Here is a 15,567-nt window from a genome sequence, read left to right on the forward strand (position 1 = left end):
GTACAGTTGAATGTAAATAATCCGAATTTTTTGATAATGCAAGGACGCATAACTAAAGTGTTGAACATGAAACCACAAGAGGTATGTGGTAGGGTTAATGCTTCGCCATTTATTAACCTTATGAATTTCATTTTCATTTAAAGATTCTTTCAATGATTGAAGAAGCTGCAGGTACCAGCTTATATGAAACTAAACGGGAGGCCACAACCAAACTGATTGAAAAGAAGGATGCCAAAGTCCGTGAGACTAATACTTTGTTGCATGAAGAGGTTGAACCGAAACTAGAAAAATTAAGACGTGAGAAATCGGCATATATGGAATATCAGAAAATTTGCCGAGACATTGAATATCTGACAAGAATTCACATATCATATCTTTATCTAAAATATAAAGACAGTTTAAAATCAATAGAGGCCAATATAGAGACATTAACAGGTCGCATTGAGACAGCTAAACAAAATATAATAAACAATAATGAAGAACGTGAGAGAATTAAGGAAAAGACTAAAGAGTTGCAATGTCATATTGATGAAACTAGTGGTGGAGCCTTAAGAGAAGTGGAAACTGAATTGGAACGGGAGTTAATGAATGAAGGAAAAGCAGCAGGCAACTTGAAGGCCAGTCAAAGTACTATCGACCAGGAAGAGAAGAGGTTGAAAAGCATAGTGAAAAGTATGGAAGATGATGAAAAATCTTTGCAGCTGAAACAAAAGGAAATGGATAAAGCGAAAAACTTATTCCAAAATTTAAAAGAGGCCGACTCTGCAGATTCTTTAGCATACGAAGAGGCGCAGAAAAAGTATGAAGCCGTTAGCCAAGGTTTATCAACTAATGAGGATGGTCAAGCTTCATCGCTGCAGGATCAATTAATCAGTAAATATAAAATGAAAAAATTCTCAATAGCTTTTAAAGTCGAATATCATTTCCGTATCATTCAGACGCCAAACAAAGTTTGAGTGAGGCTCAGACCCTTATTAAAACTTCGGATATGGAATTAAAACACAGTCGTCAGTTGTTGCGTCAGAAGGAAAGCGAAACGCAAACTAATGATGCGGCGTATACGAAAGACAAAAATTTACATGACAAATTACAGTCAGAAATACAGAACATTTCACAGAAACTAACAAGTATAGAATATCAAGATGGCTCATTTGAACAGTTGCAGGAACGTAAAAACGTCCTACAGCACGAAGTGCGGCAATTGCAACAACAATTAGATCGTCGTAATGCTTATCGTTATGAACTGCAGTATCGCGATCCAGAGCCAGGTTTCGATCGCTCCAAAGTTCGTGGTATGGTTGGCAAATTATTCGATGTATTTAATGAAGAGTACTGCTTGGCTTTAATGATGACAGCCGGGGGTAGCGTAAGTTAGTTTGAAGTTGCGCAAAACTAACTTCCAAACCGTTGTTTCTTCTTTTCTTACTTAGCTTTACAGTTATGTTACAGATGATGATGTAACAAGTAAGAAAATTTTACAAAAAGGCCAATTGCAACAGCGTGTTACCATCATACCCATTAACAAAATAACCTCCTACGCCATTCAAGAGGAAGTCGTTACTTTTGCTCAAAACTTAGTAGGAAGTCAAAATTGCCAATCAGCTTTATCTCTGATTAATTACGATCCCTATTACGAACCTGTAATGAAATTTGTTTTTGGACATACGCTAATCTGTCGGGATCTTAACGTGGCTAAACAGGTTGAGTGGAGAATGTCGTAACCGATATCTCTGCTTACATTTTGAAATTAATTTGCGATCATTTCAGGTGACCTATCATCCTAATATTCACTGCCGCTCTGTAACTTTAGATGGCGATGTAGTTGATCCTGAAGGAACTTTATCAGGCGGTTCGAAACCTAAAGGTAGTAATATATTGCAAGAGTTGGGTGATATTAAACGCCTGGAAAATGATATCAAAGAACGTAAACGGGAAATACAAAAAATCGATCAACAGTTAAGGTAAGTAATATGTTTATATTCGTTTGCATTTCATATCTTTGGATTTGTTCAATACTTTAGCTCATTGGAGAATAAAGCTCGTTCGTACCAGAAACTCAAAGAGACTATAGAATTGCGACAGCACGAATTGGATGCTTGCAAACAACGTTTGGCCCAAACAACATTCCAACAGCATCAAACAGAAATCCTCTCCCTTAAGGAACATATTAAAAGCCTTGAGGACGACTTGCTTAAAGCTCAGAATATTCAAAAGTTATCTCAAACTAAAATCAAAGATATTGAAAGCAAACTGGCCGACGCTAAAGGATATCGCGAACGTGAATTAAAAAAAGCTGCTGAAGCTATGAAAGCAGCCAAACAGAAAGCCGAAAAATCTCGCAACAATTGGAAGAAGCATGAACAGGACCACGATACCTTATGCATTGAAATTGACTCATTACAGAAAGACATTACTCAAGCGAAGGAGCAACGAATCAATTTGGAGAATAAAATCGAAAAACTTAAAACAGAACAAGAAGAAATGCGCAATAAGAACGCTACTGTTAGAGAAGTAGTAGCAGAGTTGCGTCAGAAAATCAAACAACAAAAGGATAAAATTAATTCGCAAAATAAGGAACTGAAGGCATTATTCAGCAAACTTGAAAAATTGGAAAAGCATAATGAGGAATTTAATTTAGAAATTAAGAAAAAAGAAAACGAGGTCAATAAAGTGCGCACGGAAAGCAAAGATTCATTTAAAAAAATAGAAAATCTTGAATCCAAATATCCCTGGATTAATGAAGATAAAGAATTTTTTGGTATGAAAAATACTCGATATGATTATTCGAAGGAGAATCCCGTAGAAGCCGGTCAGAAATTGAGTTCAATGGGCGAGCAAAAAGAGAAAATGGAACGTAATATTAATCTTAGAGCTATGGTGTTATTGGAGCGCGAAGAGGAAAATTATCAAGAGACCATAAGACGTAAGAAGATTGTTGAACAAGACAAGGAGAAAATTAAAAACATTATATGTAAAATGGATATAAAAAAGAGAGAGAAAGTTGAAAAAGCTTGGATGATTGTAGACGAAAATTTTAGCAGCATTTTTAGCACTTTGCTACAAGGAGCTCAAGCTCGTCTAAATCCGATCAAGGAGAATAATCAATTAGTGGGCCTAGAGATTAAAGTTGGCTTCAATGGCATATGGAAGGAATCGCTTGGTGAGTTGTCGGGCGGTCAACGTTCTTTAGTGGCTCTTTCGTTAGTATTAGCAATGTTGAAGTTTTCTCCTGCTCCCTTGTACATTCTGGACGAAGTTGATGCTGCCTTAGACATGTCACACACACAAAATATTGGAAACATGCTTAAGACTCACTTCACTTCATCCCAATTCATTATCGTTTCATTAAAGGATGGTATGTTTAATAATGCCAATGTATTATTTAGTACTAAATTTGAAGAAGGCGTTTCTGCGGTAACGCGTAAGGTTAATTCGCGATTGCAAGTGGCACGCCGTTGAGAAGCATTTTATGTTCAAAATTCTATTTTAAAAACCATTGATTACAAAAATATACTTTGAAAATATTGTACTAAAAGATGTAATCAAATATATAATATTTACTAATTTATATGTTGGTGGGCTTTTACTTTGTGGAACGTAAAAATCCACGAGTTGTGTTCGATGTATGCATGTTCGATACAAAATGTCTACATTCATATACTCATTTCATTCAATTCATTTATACACTTAGCGGTATTTGGGATCGATGCTTGTTCTGAATCAAGAATTCTTGGACAAATTCACTCCATTGTTATTGAATCATTAAAGATGCATATGGTTTGGCATTATTATGATTAAAGACGCATCGCATTAACCGTTAATGAAAGGAAGTGTTTCGCACATTTTGCCGCGTTCAAGGGACTCATGGCATTACTCTCTTTCAGCTACACCCATCATAAAGCGTCGCCTTATCTCGGAAGGAAGATATCATCTTAACTGTCAGAATTTCAACCCATGTGTCAAAATCCCAAAATTTTAATTTCCTAAAATCCTAAACAAAAGCAACGCAAAACTGACAATAGGGTTTGTTTTTAGACAGACGAATTTTATATTAGTATGTTATTTTTGTCTCTTTCTGTTTTCTGTTATGTTGGTCTCTTTCGTAAAAGGTGGTTATGTTTTATAGAAGTGCCATTTAACAAGTCATTATTCGGTCACTTTTTTTTGCGAAAGTAACGCTTGTTGATGAATTTTGATTATTGTGTAAAGCGCGGTGTGCTCATTTGTCTTCAAGTGTTTTTATTTGTCGTTCGATTTTTGTTTTTTTATAATCTAGGCGCTTTTAAAGCCGCAATTTTTCAAAGCAAAGAAAACGAAACATTTTCATTTTGCAAAAATTGAAAGCTGTGTTTTTAGTTTTCCTTTTGCAATAATTTGTAGTGAGCGCACTTCTTATTCGTGTTGATATTGGGAAAAAGTGAAAGAAATTTATTTACAATCGTTTTCATTGCAAGTTATATTGATCATGTCTGGCGAATTGTCTAGCATAACTGACGAGGCCTGCACATCTAACGCCAATGAAGTACGACATAGGTATTTTTAAAGTAAGACAATTAATTTTTTTTAATTTTTCTTCTACTATTCCGCTCGAATTAGCATAAAAAATTGGAGACAAAATCTGACAAAGCTTCGCGTTTGCGTTCATTGATAATCACCGAGTGTGGATTAAAAATCACAACCACGGAAAATTATTTGAAGCGTTTACAAAACCTACGGAAGGAACTTAATTACATTAACGAAACTGACTGGATGTACGAATCGATAGACAGGAAGAGTCATTAACATTGCTTCATCATGCCGTCAGTATCACTTCATTCCAATGATAGTGATGCGCAAAAAAAAAACTATTGTTTTAAATGCACCGGTAAAATATATGTTATATAGATACAATAGAGAATTAGTTTTATAAAGCTCCTCTCTTTGCAATCTAGGTATCATCACCAGCCTGAACAGCAATCATGCAACCATAAATAAGAGTATACCCTTTGAAATAAATACTTTGTCCATTCCTAGCGAAATGAGAATAGGCTCTCGCGTCGAATATTTAGGTTATAAGGATGAAGCTACCGAGAACATTAACATTGTTAAAATTGATCGCATCGTTAAAGGTTCCTGGGATGAAGGGCCGCTCAGTGAGGAGAAAGTCGGTTTGAATTTTTGAATCAGAAGTGTTGGAGTGAAATGTAATTTTACCAATTTTACCAGATTCAAGAAGAGATAAACGGCCTGAAAAATGAAAAAACTACTTATTTTAACATACACCAGCGTAATATTTTGGGCTTAATAACTGAATGCAAGCCTGATTCGATTCTCATTGATCCCGACTACAAGACATTGAATGTTCGTTTCGATTCCGTAGAGATTCACTTTGTTCCCAAGGAAGGCGATAGAGTTAGTATTTGTTGTAATGTCCAAAGTGATGACGGTTTCGTCGATAAACAAGGCGAAATTTTACACCAAATCAGTGTGGACCCAGCCCTAATTTTAACTCAGCAAAGGTGTACTGTTGATCGGATCTTCTCGGATTTGGGCGTTCTCAACAAAAATGCGTATTTCACATTCGACATACTCACAAGGGGCTCTAAATTAAATAAGGGTGACGTGGTGAAAGCCGATTTAATAGAATGCGACTGGGTCTGCTTTGCAAACCATAATCATTGCAATTTGTTTATTTTAATTTTTGAATTTAATTGCTTTGTATGGTCAATACGAATGGCGTTGCATTAAGTTGTCGTTGTTAGAGCAAGCTAGTCAAGCGTCCTAAAACCATGTTCGCCACCGGACTCCCGATCAGAAACCGTGCTGTTGATCAAATTCAGATACAGACTATGAATTCTTGTCAAAATGGGATTTGAGGAGAAGGAATATAAAACGCGGTGACATTGTATGTCTCAGCTCGCCTAAAGATCCCAAACAAAAAACCATATTATTAAAGTACAATATTTCACATGCACAATAATGAATCAAAACTCTTATATTTTTTCACTAAATATACATATGTTTAGAATAAAATTAACGCTTAATGTAATAATAATAATTTACAAAGACATTTTCTCAAAGTAGAGTTTTTCGATAATGGAAGTAATTAAGAAACACATCGGCAAGCAAGCCGCAATTATGGCTTTTACGACGCCACTATGTCCAATTTTTAATAAGCTTTCTATATTTTCTTTCGATTCCTGAAAAGCGGCTTCAAAGTCCTCTTGTTTTTTTATAGGATGCAAAAGTTTTTGCACCGAAAAACTGTGTGATTTCTCAGCTAAAATGTGCACACGGCTGCGGGATAATGTGATGTAAATCAAGCAACAAAAGGATAAAATTAATTTTTTGGCATGAAAAATACTCGATATGATTAATCGAAAGAGAATTCTACAGAAACCGGTCAGAAATTAAATTCATTGGACGAGCCAAAAGAGAAAGTGGAACGTAATACTAATCTAAGAGCTATGATGTTATTGGAGCGAAAAGAGGAAAATTATCAAAAAACCATAAGACGTAAGAAGATTGTTGAAAAAGACAAGGAGAAAATTAAAAACGTTATATGTAAAATGGGTATAAAAAAGGGGGAGAAAGTTGAAAAAGCTTGGATGATTGTAGACGAAAATTTTAGCAGCATTTTTAGCACTTTGCTACAAGGAGCTCAAGCTTATCTAATTCCGATCAAGGAGAATAATCAATTAGTGAGCCTAGAGATTAAAGTTGGCTTCAATGGCATATGGAAGGAATCGATTGGTGAGTTGGCGGGCGGCTATGCTGCCTTAGACATGTCACACACAGAAAATATTGGTAACTTGCTTAAGACTCACTTCACTTCATCCCAATTCATTATCGTTTCATTAAAGGATGGTATGTTTAATAATGCCAATGTATTGTTTAGTACTAAATTTGAAGAAGGCGTTTCTGGGGTAACGCGTAAGGTTAATTCGCGATTGCAAGTGGCACGCCGTTGATAAGCATTTTATGTGCAAAATTCTATTTTAAAAACCTTTGTTTACAAAAATATATTTTTGTAAATATTGTACTAAAAAATGTAATCAAATATATAATATTTATTGATTTATAAATTGAAATGTTAGTGGGCTTTAATTTGGGGGAGCGTGCAAATCCGTGAGTTGCGTCCGATTCCCAAAATCCCAAAATTTTAATTTCCTAAAATCCTTAACAAAAATAACGCAAAACTGACAATAGGGTTTACTTTTAGGCAGACGAGTTTTATGTTAGTATGTCGGTCTTTTTCGCACAAATTGAAACGAATGGCTTTGCATTAAGTTGTCGTTGTGTTGTCATGCTCCATTCGCTCGGCAGCTCTGCATGAAATAAGACGCTTTCTTGCAGAAAATTCTTGAAAAATAAATTTTTTTTTTCAACAAAAAAAAAGAAAAAAATTCTCCTTTTTTTTTTGTTTCTGAAAACTCTTGAAGTAGTGAAAATATATATAGTGAAGTTGCGGCATTTAAACAAAATCAACAAAGGCTTCGACGTCCTTGTGCTTCCACGCAAATTGCGCAGCACCACCTGCTGTCTTCAACCTCATCCTGACAAGACTCACTTCGTCAACTCACCTGTACATTGGACATCAAGTAGCGGCGATTCCTGTCAAATTCTTAAAACTGCTTTAACTTACAAGGCTTTGTTCTTCTTTGTCTCTGTCGGTTCCACCAAAAACGGCTGATTTCCATATCCCTTCTTTTCTCGGTAAGTCAGTTGATCCTTTTCTCTTGCCTTTAATCTAGCACGAAACCTAAAAGTCGCCCGCCCCTCAAGGGGGTGAGGCTCTCAAACATGTTATCAAACGATGATGATTTCGAAAATTTTGTTCGAATCACGCATAGCAAGGGTTCACTTAAAAGAAGAATCACAGCCCAGAACGAAGGTCTCAAAAAGATCATCTCTGATAAGAACAATTCATCTGTAAAAGACTTGACTGAGGATGTCAATATCACCTCCTTAAAGTCCCCGATCGCTCCCTCTAGGAATAAGCCTCCCAATAAAGACAGCTCTGTGAACAGTAACAATAATAGTAGTCCCATAAAAGGAAAGAGATCTGACCCAACTAGTCCAAATCGTTATAGTGACGACACGACCGGTGAGTGCTACGTATTCATTGAAGTATGTAACAATAACCTAGAGAAACCTTTTCGCCTTAACTCAGATTTATTTTTTTTCGAACACATCAAAGATCTCAAATTGGATGGTTTGATTAATATCAAAACCATCAGCAATGGCAAAGCCAAACTTGGTTTTGCCACTGCGGTTGATGCCAACAACTTTATAATAAACAATGATTTTGGTCCAAAGTCTTGCAAGGCCTACATCCCTAGAATTTTCACAGAAAAATTTGGGATCGTAAAAAACATTCCACCTTCAATTAAGGAAGAGGACTTTCTCAACTCAGCTACCTCTGATATTGAAATCATTTCTGTTACAAGAATCCTCAGAAGAGACCCTCCAGACAGAGAAATGTTCATCCCAACAAACAGCCTAAAAATTGGTTTCAAGGGTAAACTAATTCCCAAGAGTATAAAATTCAACTATTGCAATATTCCAGTTGACTACTTCATTCCTTCCGTCAGGCTCTGTTGTAATTGCGGCCGATTTGGTCACATCGCCAAATTCTGCAAAAGTAAGGAAAGCAGATGCCTGAACTGTGGCAAGTCACCGGCCTGTCCTACGGACTCATGCCTCTCAAGCAAATGTCTAGGTTGCGGGTCGCTGGACCACAACGTAACATTTCGAGAGTGTCCAAAAAGAAAGAAAGAGGAAAATTTAAAAAAAATTTTAACCATCCAGAATTTATCTTTTAGAGAATACAAAGAGAAATTCTCTAACAACCCATACAATTTACTTGAAAACTATGACGTAAACTTCCCAGCAATGAAGGACAGCAATGCTCCTAACAATATTAGAGACCCTACTATTGATACAAATAATATTTTAATTAACAAAAACTTCAATGCAGTTTTAAAAAATAAAACAAGTATTCCCAAGTCCTTGCACAGAATGTCTCTCAAGACGCCCTCGACTTACAGTAACAAGTCGCAGGAGCCAAAAAAACCTACCCCGCCCCCTGAAAAGCATACTTTCATCAATAACCATAAATCCACTGAAATGGAGATAATTCTGGAAAAGATTTTCAGGATTCTCTCCATCTCTTCTCAAGAAGACATGCTTAAAACCATCCAAACAGAAATAAGTTCCCTTAAATCAAAATTTGATCTTTTAAAACAAGGTACATCTGGGTCGGCCCTATCATGTTCTAACATTTCTCATGACGTCCTTCCTACAGTATAACATACAAAGCTTCAGGCGTAATGCCCATTCTCTTGATTTTTTCATAAATTCCAACCGTACTGATTTCGCCATCTTGAGTGAAATCTTTCTGTCCGATGTAAAAATTTCCGATCTCAAAATCTCAAATTACAACTCCGCTTATAAATGTAGAAGTGACGGCTATGGAGGTGTTGCCATTCTTGCCAGAAAAGGCATATCCTTCAAACAAATCCCATTTAAATCGACTGCTGTCATTATCAAAACCTCTTGTCTAAAACCTAATATCGTCATTGCTGCTTGCTATTTCAAGCCCAACATCCCCATTCAATCTTTCCGGGATGACTTTAATCGTCTCTGTGATATGCTCAATAGTTTCCACAATGTCATAATTGCAGGAGATTTCAATGCAAGACACCCTTGCTTTGGTGACTCCGTGTCAAACAATAAAGGCAAAGCCTTGCAAGAAATCATTAAAGCTAGTAACTTCTATTGTCTGAATGATAATTCACCAACCTATTTTCACTCTACGACCAACAATTGTGGTAGCGTGTTGGATCTTACTTTCACTAACGCAACCCATCTCACATTCAAACGGGAGGTTAAAAAAGAAATTTTCCTGGGAAACAGCCACCACCTTCCTATTCTCTTTAATGCCACCTCTATTACCCCGTACAAGATAAATGACTTTATCTCGAGGAAAAAACTCCTAAATAATCTTATTCACGTATGTCTTGAGCCACAGGTCGAATTATCCAGTGCTCATTTCAACAAGAAATAATTAACGCCAAATCCGACATCCAAATCTCGAATTCCTACTCACCAAAACCTTGGTGGAACGAGCTGCTCACTTCACAATTCCGTAGATTACAGGCTGCTAAACAAAAATTTTCCAAATACCCCAATATTTCTAATTTTGAAGATTTCAAGTTATCACAAAAAGAATGGAAGAAATCGATTAGAAAAGCCAAAAGATGCCATCCAGCCCTCGTTATCGAAGAACTATGCTCAAATAGCAATACAAAGCCATTCTGGAAATTTTTAAATGGTCATCGCACCACAAAAAATAAATACAAGCACCCCATTTGGGATGATCTCAACAACAAATCCTACCTTGAATGGCTGAAAGCTCAAGTTCCCTCGACATGTGGTCTCCAAACCTCCTTACTTAACTCTCGGATGGAAAACATCTCTCCATTCTCCCTTGATGAACTCATGCACGTCCTTAAGTCGAAAAAGAAGTCCACGGCAGCAGGCCATGACGGAATCAAATATGAAATGATAAAGGTCCTTCCCATGCCAAGCCTTCTAACCCTGGTATCTGCTATAAATGAGCGCTGGATGACCAACTCGTTTCCCACCGTTTGGCGTACAATTAAAATAGTGCCCATTCCTAAACCCGGAAAAGATCTTGAAATATTCACCAACTTCAGACCCATATCCCTCTTGCCTGTTCTTCTAAAAATTACCAACCAAATGATTAAAGAAAGACTAACAAAATTCCTGAATCACTCACACCTTCTCCCGTCAAGATCCTTTGCTTACCAAAAAAATATCTCCACCGGTATGTGCCTTAATGAAGTCCTTTTCACAATTGCAAATGAAAAAGCAAATGGGAACCAGGTAGGCTTTGCTTAGACATTAATAAAGCTTACGACTGTGTAAACTTAGCGAAACTGGACCAAATTCTATCTGATTTTAAAATCCCGACACAAAATAGGCATTGGGTTCTCAACTTTCTTTCCTCGAGAACTCTCGTATTAGATTCACATACAGTCGAAGTTTGTGGAGGCTTACCTCAAGGTAGCTGTCTCAGCCCAGTTCTCTTCAATTTATACACAGCCGGTTTACATCAATTACAGGACAATTCTACCCATTTATTTCAATATGCTGACGATTTCCTCATCATCTCTGCTGGAAAATCATTAATGGAAGCAGTCCGTAACCTCGACACTAAAGCCAATCTTTTTCACAAACTTTGTGCAGACTTAAATCTAACTTTCAACCCGGAATAATCAAAAGTCGTTCGCTTTGCTAAGGGTCCCAAAAAAATTTCTTACATTACAATCAATGGTATAAAAATCAGTCCGTCTTCCTCTTTTAAATTTTTGGGCAGAATAATCAACTCAAGTTTAACCACGCATGAGCATTACAAGGATAGCCTCGAAAATTGCAACACAGGCTCAAATGTCATCAAACTTCTGACCAACATTCACACCGGACTCCCACCTAGGAAAGCATTAAACGTTTACAAATCTATTGTTAGATCTAAAATTGAATATCCCTACTCTACATCGTGTAACGCTCCTGCGTATACATTAAAAAAAAAAAAATACAAACCTTTCAACACTCAATCCTAAGACGTTGTACCGGTTTGTCCCCCTCAAAATCGATCAGGGTCTTGTCTTCGAATCGCTTGTCTGCAAAAACTTAACCACTTCGTCGAAAATAACTTCAAAATATACGCAACGGATGGATCTATCAATTCGGACATCTCTAGTTTTTCAATTATTGAATACCCAAACTTACTTATAGGAAAATTTAAAGTTCTACAAGAACTATCATCCACTTTCATTGAACTTCTGGCCATCAGACAAGCAATCATCCACGCATCTGAAATTAAGCTGAAAAAATTTGTAGTTTTCTCTGACAGCAAATCTGCTCTAATTTTAATCAAGAACAAAGACCCATTCAATAAGTATGTCTTCGATATCTACAACCTTTTAAAAGACACAAGTATTGAAAAATGCCACATCATCTGGATCCCAGGTCACTGCGGTTTTAGTATCAATGAAAAAGCTGACTTCCATGCTCGTCAAGCTAGGTTCGATGGTACAGTTTTGTCCATAAACTACCCCCCCAGCGAAGCTTTTCTGCTAGTCAAAAAACTCATCATAAAAGAATGGAAAGATGAGTATCATGTTTTAGCTAGAGAAAAAAGTGACCGGCTGTTCTACAAAATTTACCCTTTTTTGACACCCACGCTTCTACCTAAAGGAAAATTCACAACATGGGAATTTAAAGTTCTTCACCGTCTTATGAGTAATCACACCTACGACAAGGTCTATTTTAAAATGATCAAAGTCTCCTCCTCTGACATCTGTGAGGATTGCAATATTACTGAGTCTGCCGAGCACCTTATTTTTGAGTGCAGGAGGTTTGACATCCTTAGACAATCTTTCAGTATATTTAACCTGTATAACAATCTATATGAAATTTTTCGTGCTGGTAACTTTAGGCATTTGAAGCAACTGACTGCCTTTATCAAATCAGCTGAGTTTTCATTCTAATTTTACATTTAGTATTTCTATTACAATCACGAATCGCCTACACTTTTTCTTTTATCGGCATTATTAGCCGGATCTTGACAGTACAGTAACAAGGACGGTGATTTATGGATTGACAGCGGAACAGAGCCTCTCATTGCGAACACTCTGTCACATCAGTCTACCTATGCTTAAATTTTTTCATCAATCGCTCTCAACTTCGTTTCTGGATTATGGATCTAACATTAACTTAACTGGTCCAATCCATCTCTAAACAAACAAAAAAAAAATAATAAAAATAAGTTGTCGTTGTTAGAGCAAGCTAGTCAAAACTACGTTTACCACCGGACTCCCGATCAGAAATCTGTTGATGTCAGTCCTGATATTACTAGCGTTTTTAGTTCGACCTTCGAAAAGCGTGAACTGGAATTTTCTTGCACTAACAATTATGATCGAATTTTCCGCATACTATTTATTGAATTTATGTCACGTAGGCGGAGAGGTCTGTTGCGTTTAATTGATGGCAAATGGATTCGACCTCGAACCTAACGAGAAGCGTTTGCTGAGATTTGAGGTTGAGCCTCAAGGGTATGGTGACTTTTATGAACAGTTTGTTATAAAATTTGAAAATTTCCGCGTTAAACGCTTCGTTAACATTGTTATTTGCGAAAATGAGAAACATATTGAAACTGTAAGACAAAGTTTGAGCGAAGCAGATCATAATGGCAAAATATCATATAATGATAGGAATACGTCACAAAAATCCCGTTTCTACGATGGTTAGGTAAGATGTGAATAATAACTTATATTTTCATTCATAAAGAGCAGTGAGTCCCCCCCAAATGTGGCCTAAACAAATAAAGTGTATACCAGGTGTGCGTATGCAACCCAAACGTCGCTTTGTAGCCGCTCGTATCGGAAGCTTTGATGTACCCGAACGACTAAAACGGGCGTACTTCGAGTTGCAAAAAGGACATGTTGGAAAACATTGAATATATGTTCCCGAGTCTTAAAGCAGAATTAAACGTAAGTAACTACGTGAGTCGCTTTCAAACACTCGTATATTTAGAAGAGATTGAGTGTTTTGCCAATTTCCGCATGTATGACCGTGAACGAGCGCATTTCACACTTGAGGGAGAGTATTTAGCTCTGACCATAGAAAATCTTTCCGAATGCCTTCCTTCGTTGGCAATTGGAGACATTGTTAAAGCCGAAAACCCCTGGGCCGACGGCGAAAATGCCAAACGCATTTACGAAGGTGTGATTCACAAAGTGCTTTTCAACCGCATTCTGCTTAAATTCGATGCCAACTTTCAGCAAAAATATAACGGCGAAGATTATCGTTTAGAATTTTACTTCTCCCGTTATGGCTACCGTAAACAGCACTACGCCGTCTCACGAGCGGTTAAAAATTAAGGCGAACAGTTCTTGTTTCCCTCCCGAGCACAGACGCGTGGATGCCCACAATTAGATATACAATTAAATGATGAGGAAAACCTCTTGTTAGGCAGTTGCCAATGTAAATGGCACAATTCCATACTGAACTCTATATAGAAAGAAGCCGTAGCAAATATATTATCAGGAGAAGTTTCCAACATGCCATACGTGAATTTCGGAACCCCCGGCACAGGAAAAACTGTGACACTAGTGGGGAGCGTTTTGCAAATTTTTAAATTGATAAACAGTGCACGTTTGCTTGTAGGCACACCTTCCAATAGTTCTGCTGATTTAATAACGATGCGTTTGATCGAATCCGATGTACTCAAAATGGGTGAGTTTATACGTCTAGTGTCCCAGAATCAAGTCGAAAAGGAACTTATACCAGAGCATTCGATGCCGCATTCCGCAACAGTGTATATTGGTATAGATGATATCTGTAAAGATGATATGATTGTGACTGACTCCGGACTCAAATTAAAATGTCAAATGAAGTATTTAGGGCGCCATCGAGTAACGATTGGTACTTGCACTACCCTAGGAAATCTTTTGCAAATGGGCTTTCCGCCGGCCAGTGCATAGAAACTGAATTTATGGTTGCTGTTGCGCAAGTATCAGAAGAGCGTGGCCAGGTAATCCTTGCTGGAGATCCCCATCAAGTGCAAGCAGTCGTTATAAACAGATATGCTCGTGAACGCGATTTTTCGCTATCATTTTTGAAGAGAATTCTTTCGCGTGCTCCATACTTAAGAAATATTGATAGTTCTCCCCTTACATGTGGTTTTGATCCTCGTTTGGTTACAAAATTACTCTACAATTACCGGGCGTTGCCGTCCATATTGAATGTTTATAATGAACTGTATTACAATGCGGAACCGGTACCAATGACAAGAGAAGAGAATTCTAGGGAAGCTAAAATGCTGAAGCAACTTGACGATTTACTGCCGCAATCACCAAATCGACCCAAAACACATGGCATATTCTTCTACGGATTACGTAATGAAAATATGCAGGAAAAAGACTCGCCGTCGCGGTATAGTTCTTACGAAGCGAAAAACGTAAGTTGTCTTTAGTTTAAAAGCGCAATCCCTTCTATCCAGTATTTCGTAACATTTATTTCATTTTTGAAGGTCTTTCTGATGACGGTTAAATTGTATCGTAATAACATTAAACCTGAATCCATTGGCATCATAACTCCATACATGAAACAAGTTAATGTTGGAATTAACACTAGTGTTGGTTTCGCTTGGTTTTTTTTAGGAACGCGATATAATATTAATTTCAACAGTGACATCAAGCAAGGAGCATATACCTAGCGATGTGCGCGAGAACGACATACACGCTTATTCTCTAAAGGCGCCAAAATTTACATGCTTATTCTTTAAAGGCACCATAGATAATACGCTTATTCTCAGATTCTCACGTAATTTTTCAATAATTGTGCATGTATTTGTATAAAATTTGTAAAAATTCCAAACAACTGAGAATGAATAAGCGTCCACACATATGTTTACATTTTTCAATAACTTTGCATTTATTTGTATAATCTATGGTGCCTTTATGGAGTAAGCGTAAATATTCTCAATAATATGTATAA

The 15,567-nt window shown here is 37.0% G+C and overlaps 2 protein-coding genes and 1 pseudogene across 2 annotated transcripts in view; all 3 read left to right on the forward strand.

Moving 5' to 3' along the window:
* The window catches only part of LOC119641287 (structural maintenance of chromosomes protein 2), a 6,671-nt gene extending 3,141 nt beyond the window's left edge, over positions 1-3,530 (forward strand). The window contains exons 3-8 of the mRNA XM_038039882.1: positions 7-81; positions 144-873; positions 939-1,366; positions 1,431-1,700; positions 1,768-1,961; positions 2,022-3,530. Of these exons, the coding sequence (XP_037895810.1) occupies positions 7-81; positions 144-873; positions 939-1,366; positions 1,431-1,700; positions 1,768-1,961; positions 2,022-3,459 (3,135 nt within the window). The 3' untranslated portion in view covers positions 3,460-3,530. The remainder of the gene's footprint in view (positions 1-6; positions 82-143; positions 874-938; positions 1,367-1,430; positions 1,701-1,767; positions 1,962-2,021) is intronic.
* A 762-nt stretch (positions 3,531-4,292) lies between these two features.
* LOC119641188 lies at positions 4,293-5,023 on the forward strand. The gene is made up of 2 exons (XM_038039715.1): positions 4,293-4,522; positions 4,597-5,023. Exons 1-2 carry the CDS (start codon positions 4,466-4,468, stop codon positions 4,780-4,782), a joined length of 243 nt encoding a protein of 80 aa, XP_037895643.1. The 5' UTR covers positions 4,293-4,465; the 3' UTR covers positions 4,783-5,023.
* Positions 4,791-15,286, forward strand: LOC119641288 (annotated as a pseudogene).
* The last annotated feature ends 281 nt before the right edge of the window (positions 15,287-15,567 follow it).

This window comes from Glossina fuscipes, unplaced genomic scaffold, assembly GCF_014805625.2.
Source record: "Glossina fuscipes isolate IAEA_lab_2018 unplaced genomic scaffold, Yale_Gfus_2 147, whole genome shotgun sequence".
NCBI classification, from domain to species: domain Eukaryota; kingdom Metazoa; phylum Arthropoda; class Insecta; order Diptera; family Glossinidae; genus Glossina; species Glossina fuscipes.